This window comes from Asterias amurensis, chromosome 17 (assembly GCF_032118995.1).
Source record: "Asterias amurensis chromosome 17, ASM3211899v1".
NCBI lineage: Eukaryota > Metazoa > Echinodermata > Asteroidea > Forcipulatida > Asteriidae > Asterias > Asterias amurensis.
In genome coordinates, this window is record NC_092664.1 from 1,217,822 (window position 1) to 1,232,211 (window position 14,390).

The 14,390-nt window shown below is 39.2% G+C and overlaps 1 protein-coding gene across 1 annotated transcript in view; it reads left to right on the forward strand.

Annotated features, from left to right (window-relative positions):
• The window catches only part of LOC139950004 (uncharacterized), a 40,283-nt gene that overhangs the window by 13,705 nt on the left and 12,188 nt on the right, over window positions 1–14,390 (forward strand). Inside the window, exons 9-15 of the mRNA XM_071948623.1 lie at window positions 823–908; window positions 1,479–1,672; window positions 2,572–2,733; window positions 3,572–3,700; window positions 4,512–4,626; window positions 11,958–12,104; window positions 13,582–13,751. Coding sequence (XP_071804724.1) covers window positions 823–908; window positions 1,479–1,672; window positions 2,572–2,733; window positions 3,572–3,700; window positions 4,512–4,626; window positions 11,958–12,104; window positions 13,582–13,751 — 1,003 coding nt within the window. The remainder of the gene's footprint in view (window positions 1–822; window positions 909–1,478; window positions 1,673–2,571; window positions 2,734–3,571; window positions 3,701–4,511; window positions 4,627–11,957; window positions 12,105–13,581; window positions 13,752–14,390) is intronic.

The following is a 14,390-nucleotide window of genomic DNA, read 5'->3' on the forward strand; positions in this document are numbered from 1 at the left end:
TCTTGAGATGTGCATATCTAAGTAAAAATGTACAAAGGATTGAGTATTTGGCCTGATACTGATCAACACATTCTTCGGTAATATGCACATGGACAGTACAAATTCATACATTCATTCATTCATTCATAGTTAGCTGTGGCAGCAAAGGTAGACGCATGTCATGTTTAAGGTTTGTCTCTAATTTTAAAGTAATTTTAGAAACAACAAAGATAAGTGAACTTGAAACAAAGATTGAAAAGCAACTTTTTTTTAATTCCAGATATTTATCTGTGCAATTGTTGAGTATTGGCTGATTCAGGGAGGCCATAAATTTTCTCAATGCTTCCACATATCAGTGTCTTGTCCAGTGCAGAGAGAATTTGGGGTGTGATAACCCAAAAACCTGATTAGCCTGATTTTCCAACTTTTCAACTTCATTTTAAGGTTTCTCTGCTGATATTTTGTTGAGAAATTCTATGCAAGATAAATAAATTTGCACACTCGACACATTGTAACACTGGTTGACACCATATCCGCCAGCCTGTTTAATGGGTAAATTTGGTAGTATATTAAATTATGCAGAATCTATTTATGGGTATGAAATAGATATTGACTGCTACAAGTGAAAGAGTGAAACTGGCCTCCCTTGGTGATCCATCAGATATCATTTTACCCTCTGCTTCACCTCAGAAAAACAGAAAGCGGTATAAGGATTCTATGAGAGTCTAGAGTGATTGTGGTTGTTTTATTGCAGTCAATATTTGAATACTGATGATTAGTAAACTTGTAGGTTTATTGGAGTTAATGTTCATGTACATTATTGTCTGTTCACTCTGATTACAGTGTTGAAGGCATTCATGGGAAAGACGTAACTCCCTTCATTCTTCAGCGAGTCAATGAAATAACTGGAGGTGAATCATTGAAAGCAAGTATCCTAAAATGAACACCAAAAACGAAGGACAGGAAATAGGGCCATGGTTTGTTGAGACAATGCTATGAATACTGCAATAAGTATTGCAAGGAACTTAAATTTCATTTCACGTATCTCATAAGCTAGAAAGCCAAATGACATATTATTTAAAAATTAAAAACCTGATCAAGAATATAAAATTATAATCTTGTTAAGAATATCAATAAATGAATCTATTTTCATGTGATGTCTTGAGGAGTGCATGGCTGCCAACATGGATCTTGCAATCAAGGAGGTTCGGTACAACAATCAGATTTTCATACATCATAATAGGGAGAAAGTTTTCATAATCGGGGAGATTTTCAATTTTTTTCATTGGAACACTGAAAGATTTGTTGATTTTTAGGAACTTTTCGGACGAATCAGAGCGAGTTGTCATATTGGCAAAGCCCTCCTTGGAGAATCTATTCACTGCATTGATCTATAAACTAAATTATAAACTATAAACCATATTTGTGTTTATTGAATGAAAGTTGCATTTGTAGTGTACAATGGAATGTGTCAAGCCTTAACTTGGGATGAATATCAGATATTGCTCTCATCCAAAACAATGCAAGAGTGGGAAGTAAGATTGCCCAAGAACTTTCTTATATAAGGAGAGAAGGATCCAAAAGAAGAAGCGTAACAAAAACAACGGAACCTACTGCCAAATATGGACAACCAGTTGTGATAGGTGGAAGCAATGTTGACTTGGTATCTTCAATTAGAAGTCAGAGTATTCAGGTAAATATAACTTGTCTTTTTTTTATTACTCAAAAAGATAATTATGTTATGTTGGTTAACGATCGGCAATCCATTTGACTCGAGCCAAACACAAACATGCACAAAGCAGTTACTGATCACATAATGCAAGTTCTTCTTTGTACTGTGTAGGAGACGTGTACTATTATTTTCCCCGTGTCACACATATTGGACTTTTCTGACTACTAACATTAACAACACATTGTCACACACTCTAACCAAGTTTCTTAAGTGGTGTACAGTATGCACGTAAAACAAGTGGGGTGATAGTACAGGGCCAACTTTCATGGCTTTGTTTACTGCCCAATTCTGCACTTACGATCACCATTCTCTGCGTACATGCAAGGGCCAAATTTCTGCTCCTAGCTGTGTTAGTGTACAATGCCTAGTAATGTGGAGAACACACATGCATATGGCATATTTCCCTGCTAACCTGTGATATACGCTTGACGAAGCACAGAGTTCATTGCTTCCATAAGCGATGATTCTTTGCCAAAACTTTACGCAACTGCTCAAGTCCACTTGCGCAACAGTTATGGTGCAAAACCCACCTTGAATGGCTTTTTTCAACTTGGTATCTTGCACATGTGTTTCAGCTACTGTTTGCCAATACATTGGACTTCTGTCTGTTTAATGATCCAAAAGAAGACGAGTATTTGTGTAAAATGTAGCAGAATATAACCACGCTGTGGTGTCTTTGCTGTTCCATTTCTTTAATATGGTTTATCCTTACATTGAACTAGTTTGTACAGCAGAGACACTTCACACAAGTTTGGGTTGCAGATATTCAGATGGAATTTTGTTAAATGAATGTCCTTGAGTGTATTGCTTTGCCACTGCCTCTGTTTTTACAATTGTACTTTGTCCCGTTGTGTTTATAGTACGGTGATGGAACCAATCTTGGTAGTGTGCATATAACACTGGGTGGTGTAGGACGTAACATAGCTGATTGCTTATCTCGGCTTGGTACCTCTCCCATGTTCCTGTCAGCAATAGGACGTGACAGTCAGGGGGATACATTATTGGGTCTATCCTCACACATGGTTAGTATCATTGCTGGTTTTTGTGGCCTACTTTTATGAAAAAAGGGGAAAAAGATAACAAAGACGGACATTGTTGGTGGGAACCACAGGATGTCTCATTGTGTTATCAGGGATGAGATTTTTCAGACTTAATCTTTTTATGACGGCCTGGTGAAGAAAATCAGACGTTATTTTTTTCCACAAATAAAGAAATCCTGCTCATTGGTCTACTTCTTTAGTGCTTTGGATACTGTTTCCAAAAGCTCCTTGGCATACCAGGAGGTTACCAAAAGGTGGAGATGCCACCATTTCAACATACCTTTGAATTTGTATCCAAGTTTCAGACTGTTTGGTTGGCAATGACTCTCACCTCTGTTATGAAAGCACTGATTACATTGTGTATGTAAAGCTCGCTGGGTAACTTGTATCTATTGTGTACCACTACTTTTGTAAGAATGAAGTCACTCCATAGACTTGCCCCATATTAGTGTTGGCGGGAGGACTGCAGTGTACCATAACAAGCAAACAGGATTCTGATGAATAACAACCATCTAGTTGGTATGACACTGCTCTAGAATTGCAAGGGTCGTGGGTTCAAATCCCACTCGAGTAATATGACTGTGTTTTTTTCACAGAACTCGGGGAAAGTACTGAGTAACACACAACGATGTGTATGGGTAAAAAAAAAAAAGGATTATTTATCTCCGATGCAAATTTAACATCTATTAAAACAAGCTTCTAACTCGTGATTATTTGAGCTTTTCAGATCTCGGTAGCTGCCATTGATTGGATTCAAACCTATTCATATTGAAATGTTTATTTTAGTGGATGACACCCTTTATTCTTTAATTGAATATAGAATACATCAGCTGTATCGATCATTGATGATCATAGCACAGCAACCTACTCATGTGTACTTGACAGTGATGGAGCAATGGTACTTGGAGTTGGTGATATGGATGTCCATATTAAAATAACACCTGCATATGTAAGGAAACTAGCCATAGTTCCCCTAGTTTGACATCAAACACTAAAGTCATATATCAATGCTAAAACCATGCGCTCATTTATATGCTAGAATATTGATAGAAATAAATAGTTTAAGAGTTATGTTCAACTTCTGATGCTATTAAACCGTTTTTCACTATCGTTGTTGACATTGTCATTGTCATATATCATGGGGGAGGGGTAATACAATCAATTCAAATCAAATAAAATCAATGTGGGTGATGTGGCTTACATGTAGTTCTAGCTCTCTGAAGGAACTTAAATGTTGACGACAACTTAAGACAACTCCAACATTCAATAGTCGATAAATGTAATCGATCTGTTTGTGGCTTAGTACTAGCTCTCTGAAGAAACTTAAATGTTGACAACTTAAAGGAACACGTTGCCTTGGATCGGTCGAGTTGGTCTTTGAAAAGCGTTTGTAACCGGTTGTTATAAAATGCATATGGTTGTAAAGATGTTTTAAAAGTAGAATACAATGATCCACACAAATATGTCTCGAAATTGCATGGTTTTCCTTTTGCTTTGCGAACTAAAATTGACTCCCATCAATGGCCGACCATGTTAGTCGACGAGGTAAAAGGAAAACCACGCTATTTCTTGACATATTTGTGTGGATCATTGTGTTCTACTTTTAAAACATCTTTCCTACCATATGCATTTTATAACCAACAGTTACAAACGCTTTTTATACTGCCAACTCGTCCGATCCGAGGCAACGTGTTCCTTTAAGACAACTCCAATATTCAACAGTCAATAAATGTATTTGAACCGTTTGTTTTCCTCTGTAGGTATCTGAATATGAGAAGTATTTAAGTTCAGCTCCATTGGTTTGCATTGATGGTAATATACCAGTGGATACCATTGAGTATGTATGCAAGTATTGTGCTCAACATAATACTCCAGGTAAGTAATGTCCCATCACATTTAATATTTCAACTATGATCACATGTACACATTCCCTGTAAAAATCACCAAAACTTTTTTTTTGTTATACTGCCCCCCTTTATGAATAAGGTAAAAATATCCTTGTTCCTCTACACACAAATACATAGTAATTTCTCCTTATTAAAAAAAAAGAGAGATAAATTTTCAAAAAACAAAGTTCGGGTCATATAATTTTTGTTTCTTAAAAGAAATTTTTAGTATGAATGTTATGTAAGGAAGAAACCAGTGTCTCTGACGGTAACTCCTTTAAACAACTTTATGTCCAATCAAATATCCTAATAAGCGAGAGCATTTCATTTCACAACCTTTATATGGTTTTTAATTTTCAGACAAGACCTTGGTCACTTTGACTGCAACTATAAAACATGACTGTCAAGTCAAGCATATTTCCTCGGATGCTAATTCCACTTGAGCCAAAAGCAAAAATTAAAATGTCCATAAACAGTTCTATCTGTGTCTGGTCAGACACTTCCTCGCTGTTGCTTTTTGGCATAGTTCACATCAAATATTGGTCAGTTCGCATCCATGCTGGTTTTGTGCGCTAGCGTTGATGACGTAACCTGGCCGAAGTTACGTCACCTTCCTCATGTGACCAGAGGGATATCGGATCCCTGTCTGTGTTGTCGTGTTGTCTGTCTGTTAAACTCTCATCCATTGGCTCCATTTCGTCAGCGTTGTCAATATTATCATAGGGGGCGTGTGAAATAATCTATAACAACCAAAACATAACGATTTCCTCATCTGGACCTAGGCAAGGGACCAAATATATCAAAGGCTATTTTCTCAAGGGGAGCACCAACAGACGACGTCTACAATGCAGCTCGTGCCTTTGAAGGAGATTTTCTTCGTGCACAGTCTTCACACTGTCTTACCCATCGTTGAACCTCAGAGCGATACCCAAGCCAATGAAAAGATCGTTGGATTTTCTTCAAAGTTTTTGTTTGACCAAGATGACCTGCAGTTCTGGCATTTTGGGCCTGAATCATAACATCTCTCTGTAATGACGATAGTACAACAACTTGATAAACTGAAGAAGAATTTATGTCAAAATTTCTGTACATTTGTTGGTCCCCATTTATTTCCACTTGATGATCGGAAGTAACGTCTTGTCACTCTTCTGGACCTCCCTTTCTTCACCTCCCATGACGTTGATGGTGGGGCAAACGCCGTGCTGGTTGAACATCACTCAAATTTTCAGAACTACGTTCAAACGTCTTATCCAAGGCAGGACCTTGAGAAATACAGCCATTTCTCAAGTGCAACACCCCAGGTACAATTGTCTCTCGACAGGCTGGAAGTGCCACTGTTTGGCTACTGAAACTCTACAACATATGAACGGTGAACTCTCAGAAAAGACAGGAACGACCAAACCTAAGTTTATGTCTTGGAATGTCAAGGACTCCTTCATGTAAAACCAGAAAATCCAGTATTAGATGACGTCTGTGAAGCTTACCAATGTACAACCAATGACCTGCAAAGTACTGCCCTCTGCAGCAACTACAGACTCTGAGCAGGGACGTAGGCTATGGCGGACATCTAACGGTAACTGCTCCCAGATCTTCGGGTGTATAATGGTTACTGACGAGCCTGTATCAAGTAAAAACTTCACATTAATACCATGAACAAAGCAGACTGGAGACTGGGCCTTGAAGTGTACTGGGGACTGGGCAGTGGCCTCTTGCTCAGTCCACTGTCGTTTCCCTTATCCAAAGAGACAGGCATACTGGTCATGTTTTGAGTCGCTTGCCCAAGTAGGGGACACTGTGCTCTTCTGTGTCCTACTTGCTTACATTCCAAACGAGGAAATAGAAAACTGCGTGAAGTGTTGTGGTTAGGGTTGGGTGTTAGGGCCGTTTTAGCTCGCTTAATTGTCTGTTCTATTTCTCTAAGCTTGTTCTCTAATTTCGCTTGGGTACTCTGTTGTGTTAATGAATTAGCTGTGTACCAATTAATAGTGGCCATTAACTGTTTAGGGAGACGTTCTTTATTACACTCCAGTTGAAGGAATGTCTCCTCCTCTAGAGCCAAAGTCAGTGCTTCACCTCAATTTTGGGGCTTTGCATGTCGAACCTGTATCCTCACATCAGGTAAGTCAAGGGCCTTGATGAACTGATCCCTAAAGCCATCTCTTCCCAAAATTTACTGCAGACATTAGCCTTGATCAAGGCGCTACACAGCCAGTCGCGATCTGCAAAATCCCAGTCTCCATCACTGAATTCCCCATCACTGTACAGCGTATGTACACATACGTACTGTACATGTACATGTACCATCTGTATACGGTACACTTACGATACATTGGTACTTCCTAAGTAGCGCCTTGATGGTTTTGTAACTGCCAAAATTTAGGGCGGAGCTCATTATGCTAATGTTACTAATAACCCGTTCTCATTGGTTGTTGGTTGACCTATAACTCTCGCTGCGATGTCAATCACAGCGTTCTGCAAGCACTCGCACACATGTGCTCGTGGCTGTAGTTGCAATGGCGGCGGGCGAGGGAGAAATCCCTACTAGTAAAACAAAACTGTAAGTCGCTGGAAATCAGTGGTGTATAATTTGCAACACAACTAAAGAAACTTTCAACAAAATATAACAACCGCGGTTAATGCATCAATCATGGGTTGAGAAATAGAAGGAAGAAAATTAGACCATGTGAAATGTGTTTGAGAAAGGTTAAAAAAGTATCCAGGTGTCATGGGTTTACGGCAAGATGGCTACTTGGTAAGAATTCTTAGGTGCTGGGCATATGACAGTACAACACACTCTACCCCCTTGAAGCACAAACACAGACCAGATGAGATAAGAAACCCAGCTGTTTATTTTGTCTTAATGTAGACATATATTATTTATTACGTTTCTCGCAGTAAATCAAAGTTGGGGATCAAAAATATATGTTGTCGAAAACATACCAGACGGTAGAAGATGGCGTGTGGCTGAACAACAACAATTACAAGTAAAGTTCAATTTCATAAACTAACTCTTGCCATACTACTAGTACTACACTACAACGTTACACTAGTACAGCAGCTTTCCATTCAGGGACAAATCTACCAGCTACGTTGTAATTATGATGCTAGTCCTCGTGTTATAATGAAACGCAAGACAACGGAAGTTGTTCGAAGTTATTCAACACCATTACGGACCGGGCGAGTCTTGTCCAGCTCATCCGCCTGGCAGCGCATTCGGACCCCTTGCAATCATAGCTAATATACACCACGCTCCAGACACTGCTATAAAAAGCACGAAGTACATTACATGTCCATAAAGCTAGTGTACACATGGACGTGGCATGATTGCTAGCAGTAATACGTCATTCTCAATCGCGCCTGTGATTGGCCAGTGTTTAGAATGACACGCCCACATCATGAATACCCTTTTATCGGAATTCCGATAAAGCATTACAAACCCATCAAGGCTGTTGTTTGAGCCACGTGTGCGAGGTTGAAAGTAGAAAGACACGACCGTACTCACGACTACGCTATACTGTTCTCGCTGTACAATGTATGGTAATGTACATTTGTGTATGCACTGCATGCGTGTGCAGCGAACCGGGCCGGGGAAAAGTACGTCAACAGCCTTGATCAAGGCTATGCAGACATCAGGATAAGCCTTCAAAACCAATCTTCGAATACCTTTAGCAAGCTGTTGTAAGGACTCCTCTTTTCTTCGACACCTAGCTCTAAGTTGAGCTAGGAAAAGACTAGTGCTGGGCGAATAGTGAAATTTTGTTATTCGGATTTTTTATTTATTTTTTTTTGTCGCTAGAGGGCGCTGTTCGTTTGTGGGCGGATTGATATTAGTTTTAGACAGTGTCACTCGGTTCATTCATAAAAATGACCGGATCTAATTTAAAGATGGCGATTTGCTTTTTGTTTTGATCGTGGATGGCTCTACGTGAAGGAATACTTTTGTAATCTTTGAACAAATTACGTCAGAAATGTCATTGTTTCAACTCTTCACGGAGGTGAGCATAGTTAAATACTTAATTTATGCTGTTTTATGCTGTCTTAATAGAAGTTTCATTAGGATTCAGACAAAACATTCATGTCAGTTGTCGCCCGACGTCCGCGGATATTGGATATTAAAGAATATCCGGTTACTTGGTTGTAATTACAGAACTATCCGGTTTATAAATAGCTATTCGTGCCCTATGCGGATATCCGGTTAAGAAAAAAAAGGCATTCGCGGTTACGGATAGGAAAACCTATTCGCCATTAACCGGATATTCGAATAATTCCCCCAGGCCTAGAAAAGACCTTTTGTCCCTGAGGACAATTCGTTCTTTGAGAGCACGTACAGGTCGGAGTAACTATGGTTCTTTGCCTAAGGCAAATCTGTATAAACCAGTAATGCTGGACCCCTCAACTTCACAGCAAGAAATCTATTTTTCTGTGTAATGCTCCAACCATTAATCTCACTACACAATTCCATATGACTTTCCATCATAATTGTCAGGCTGCACAACATTTGTTACTTTCTGTTCAACCAAACTGGGTGAACTTGTGTCACAATTAAAATTGGCAAAGTTAGTATCACTTATGTTAGTATTAGTTGGTGTAAGCCTATGTGCAGGAATCTGTTCACGCCCACTCACACGTTGGGTTTGGCGTGGCAGAGAAAAACTAACTCGAGATCACCGCATTGATTCGTCAGCCTCTGGCGTATCAACGCCAACATGTTCTGCTGTTATCTGCATTTCTACCCCGGGCAGCACCCAATCTGGGGAGGACATGTGACTTGAGTATATTGGACTATCTCCCACAGGTAAAGGGGCGGAACACGTTCGAGCCAAACCGTGTCCAGATAACTCTTCATCCAGTTCTATTTTGTTTTTATGTGATGCAGCCGGTCAGCATTTCGCGGTACTTTTATGAACGAATCTTGTAAGTGTAAACTACATGTAGTTACAAAATAAGTTGGCGATGATTTCAAATTTAAGAATTGGCACCAGTTAAACTTTTCATATGGCAGTAGCATATTGGCTTTGGCAAACTCAAGGTTGGCCGTACATGGACATAATTATTATCTCCAACCCATTGTCTGGTGTACACATGAGCTAGACCGCAAACACAATCCTTCACCCCTTCGTGGCTTACTTGCGAGCTGCCTTGTCCATGTAATCTGAACAACAAAAGGCACCAACAATAGAGTTCGATAATGAGGGACCTTAAAAATCACTGGAGCGGACGCGTGGCACTCTTGGAATGGCCGTGTTCTTAATTTATCCATGGTCCCTTACTTCGTGCTGTTGATGTCCATGGTGAAGTTGTCATGGTTCTACTCGACCTAACAGCAGCATGACAACATGACAACATTCTACAAATCATTATGGAGTGGATGGCATGGTTTTTAACTGGTTTCAGTCCTATTTACTCAGTCGTTCTCAATCAGTTGTTATGAGAGGTTGTAATAATTCGATATTAGGCCCCCTGCTCTGTGTTTCACCATGTACACGGCACCCACCATTGGAGAATGTTGTGATTTCCTATGATGGAATCAAACGGATGGTGTATGCCGACGACACACAATTGTGCATGGTTTTCAACCCTGATGAGTCGTCAACTGCCATCGCATAACTCAAACATTATTGTATTAAAGACTTCAGCATTGGATGGTGGTTAATAAGTTGAAATAATATTTAAGACCAAAATCCTTCACACCACATCCAAGTTTTCAATCAAGAATGTGCCCATTGGACATCTTCAGATTGACTCACAGACAGTACAGGCAGTTTCTTGATGGCTGGTATAGACAAATTCCTTGCAGCAGGAATAGTCGGCTTCAGAATTCTCTGGGACGCAGTGGAAAATTATACTGTTTCTACGACTGTGATTCTGCAGATCATCAATCTGCTTTTCAAGGTGACATCTTTGAAGGTGGATGCCGTTGTTGATTTTGTTAAAGCTTTCTGAGGAGTCGGTTTGTTTCTGTTCCAGGTAAGAAAATGCTGTCTTTAGGTCGTCAACTTTTTTATTTTGTAGGTTAAGTTTCTCTGTGGTTTCCACAGTTTGACTTCCACTGCAGTCATTTTCAATCCCAGGACTTCGACTGACTTTAGTATTTGGTAAAACTTGGTGTTGATGAGGGTCAAGTCGTCCTTACATTTGTGGCAGACATCTTGGCCACTCTGACTCTCGTCTACTTTTGACGACTGGGTCACGGTTGTTTTTGGACCATGATTTCTAAATTACTTGGTGACATCTGGTGTTTTACTGAGTCTGCCATAACCCTGGATGACTTGTTGCAGGCTGGTGGACTTATACTTGGGTATTTTAGGGTGCAGATGACTAATTTGGATGAATTTTCCGGCGACCGAAGTAGACTAGGTTGTAGCTATGTGTGCATCAGAATGTGCAGATATGCTTATTCTTGCCTTTGCTAGCTCATGTCTGGACTCTTGCAATAGACTTCTGTATGGTTTACCCATAGAGCTATATATATTGACTAGAGCGCTAACTTGCTCTGTGTTTTGAAGCCACCCTGGGCGCAGACATGGTTGATGTGTTGCGTGATTACAGAACGATCTTAATTTTAGGAGAACACACATTGCCGCGATTTTTTTTTACATTCGGCGTGGGCGCTTATACATACGCGACTGTCCATTTGCGTACTTCCGCGCTATGAAAACTGTAAGTTCGACTTGATTGACGTACTAAAAAAAAGTATACGCGCCTTTTAAACATGACGCACATGACGCTCGCAGTTTGTACGCTCATCAACTCGGATTGTGCGTTTACCTTTGCTGCATTTTTTTGTTCGATGACACAAATAAAAGAACAAATGCACTATCATGCAAATAGCCGTACAATTGCCGTACAAAATTTCAAGCTTTGTATTGGTTTGTACATAATCATGGATGCGCCCACACGGCTTCAAAACCTTAGTGCGTGTATAACGGGGTGTTAGCGCTCTAGTCAATATACATAGCTCTATGGGTTTACCAGACTATGAAATCTCCAAACTGCAACAAGTACAAAATACGCTGCCAGAATGGTAGTTTGTGCCATTGAATTGTACATTGACTAGTATTGACTGTGCTTGTTACGTATGAACATTGATTTTTATATTTTAATTACATGTATAACTTAAACTAGAAATTGTTAACATAATAAGAATATTAATTATTTAAAAATGCTTTCCATATCACATAGACATCGTAAAGTCCTCAAATTATTCTTTAAGTTATTCAGAAATACAAGCAGTCATAACAAAAACCATGTAATCACATATTAACACCCAATATGCAAGCATTCTGTCATACTTGTTATTTACTGACCTTCTTTACACAGTTTGGTATGAACCAACATGTATCGTGAAATCAACTCAACCATTCCAGTCTGACTGTTGGAAGACAATCTCCTATATCTCACCCAACTTCAAGGAACTCTGTATGATATCAAACTGTCTACACAAGAAAAACAACAACGCTTACCAAGGTATGAAACATTCTCTGTCCGATCTTCCTTTTTCTTAACTATATATTCACTATTGTCGCAAAGTTCTTCCCTGGTCTACAACTGCACCACTTGTTAAATTGCTGTGCGCATAGCGCGTATCGCGTGATGTGGCACAACTGTCCTGGCCGTTGCTCTCGACCAATAGGAATGAAGAAACTGTCTTATAAGCACAGGTGCAAGCTCGCGTGTCACGCCCATGTTTCAACACTTTTTACTGGTCATTATCAAAGGTTTAAACACCCCCACGTGACGCGCTCTCCACCAATGGGAATAGCAAAACTGTCATAGGTATTTATGAATATTGGTTTACGAATCCACAGTCACTTTCTGATATTGATTTGGTACTGTATGAATTATAACAAGGCAGCTGAAGATGCACTTATTGCACCAAGTTGACATCAGATGAACAAAACTGATTGTAAACCATGTGTGTATTGTCTAAGAGGTCCGGCCAGATTCTGGTAATGAAATTAAAATGAGTAGACTGAATTCAGATTAACACGCTTGATATGTCAAGTTATTATTGGCCATAATGTGAATTCAAGTGGATACAAAAGCGAAGTTATCTTATTTAACCGAGTTAAAATGAAAATTGCATTGACTCCAGGGTATTCTGTACACATTGCATACAAACATGTGATTAAATTATTTTAGTTCTTGAAAGGGTTTGGGGAGATTTCTGTGGAAATGTACAAACAAAATTAAACTATTCGTCGGATAAACTGTTATTCATAAATACCTCAGACAGTTTCGCTATTCCTATTGGTGGAGAGCGCGTCACGTGGGTGTGTATAAACCTTTTTTTATGACCAGTAAAAAGTGTTGAATCATGGGCATGACACGCAAGCTTGCACCTGTTCTTGTAAGACAGTTTCTTCATTCCTATTGGTCGAGAGCAACGGCTGAAACAGTTGTGCCACATCACGTGATACGCGTGGCGCGCACAGCATTCCCTTATAAGGAGTTATTTACCCGAGGGCGGCGGAGGGCTTTACCATTTCATAGCTGGAGGGGTGTTGTGTTGAAAGAAATCATTGAACAATTATAATTTTTGCATTTATTTGTGTTGATGTTTTTGACTGAAAAGGTATTTATGAATGGAAATCAAAGTGTGTTTAATCAGTTTTTAACTTATGGTTTAAACTTCGTCTTGGTAAAATTATCAAGAACCAGGCCTCGTTGGGATTAAACCACTAGTTGAAACCTCTTCACCACACATTGATTCCCTTATTTATACAATGTTTTACACAGGAAAATAAATAACTATAATTTTAACTTCAATACAAAATATCTGTAATGCTTACAAAGCAATACAAAATGGACAAGGAACACGATTGAAAAATTTTGTGTGTACTTTTTTCAGGTAGTTTTGTTTCTTTAGCGTTGGAAGTTTTAAAGCGATGTTTGATTTGTAAACCAATGATGTACATTTATCATTCATTGAATATCATTGCAGATCATAATAACTTGACTGTGCATAAACAAGTGGAGATATGTATTGAGCTTTGTGAGTTACTACTGCAGCATATGTACTGTGTTGTTGTGACTCTCGGTCAATATGGAGTATTAGTTTGCAGAAATGCCCAACCTGAAGAACCATTCCTCATAGCTTCATCCACACCACAGGTTAGTTACTATCAAACTACACCAATTTAAGGAGACATAATGCCCAACCTGAAGAACCATTCCTCGTACATGTAGCTTCATCCACACCACAGGTTATTTACTATCAAACTACACCAATTTAAGGAGATATAATGCCAAACCTGAAGAACCATTCCTCATAGCTTCATCCACACCACAGGTTAGTGACTATCAAACTAAACCAATTTTAGGAGACATATGACTTTTGGCGATAGGTATTATTTTTTTATATACTTTTATGCTCTCCTGGGCACCCCACTGTTGTTTTACTTTGTTTTCATAAATATTTTTAATGTATGTACATGTGCTTGTAAATGTGTTTGCCCGAATAAATATTGTTATTATTATGTCAACCAAAAGATAACAGTGGTTATCAATTAATTAATGCTCTCTGATTGATCGAAGACTGGTCACGTGGGGTATATTAATGTGTTCAAAACTGGCTATGTGATTTAGCAAGAAAAATGGCCCCTATACAAGTATATTGTGGTGTGACCACTGTTTTCTCTGTGAGTATTTTTTTTTTGGGGGGGGGGGGCAAGAGATTTTGGTGCCATGTGGACGTGCATACCAGACGTATAAGGAACATGCAACCAATTTATCTATTAATGGTAGCTTGTA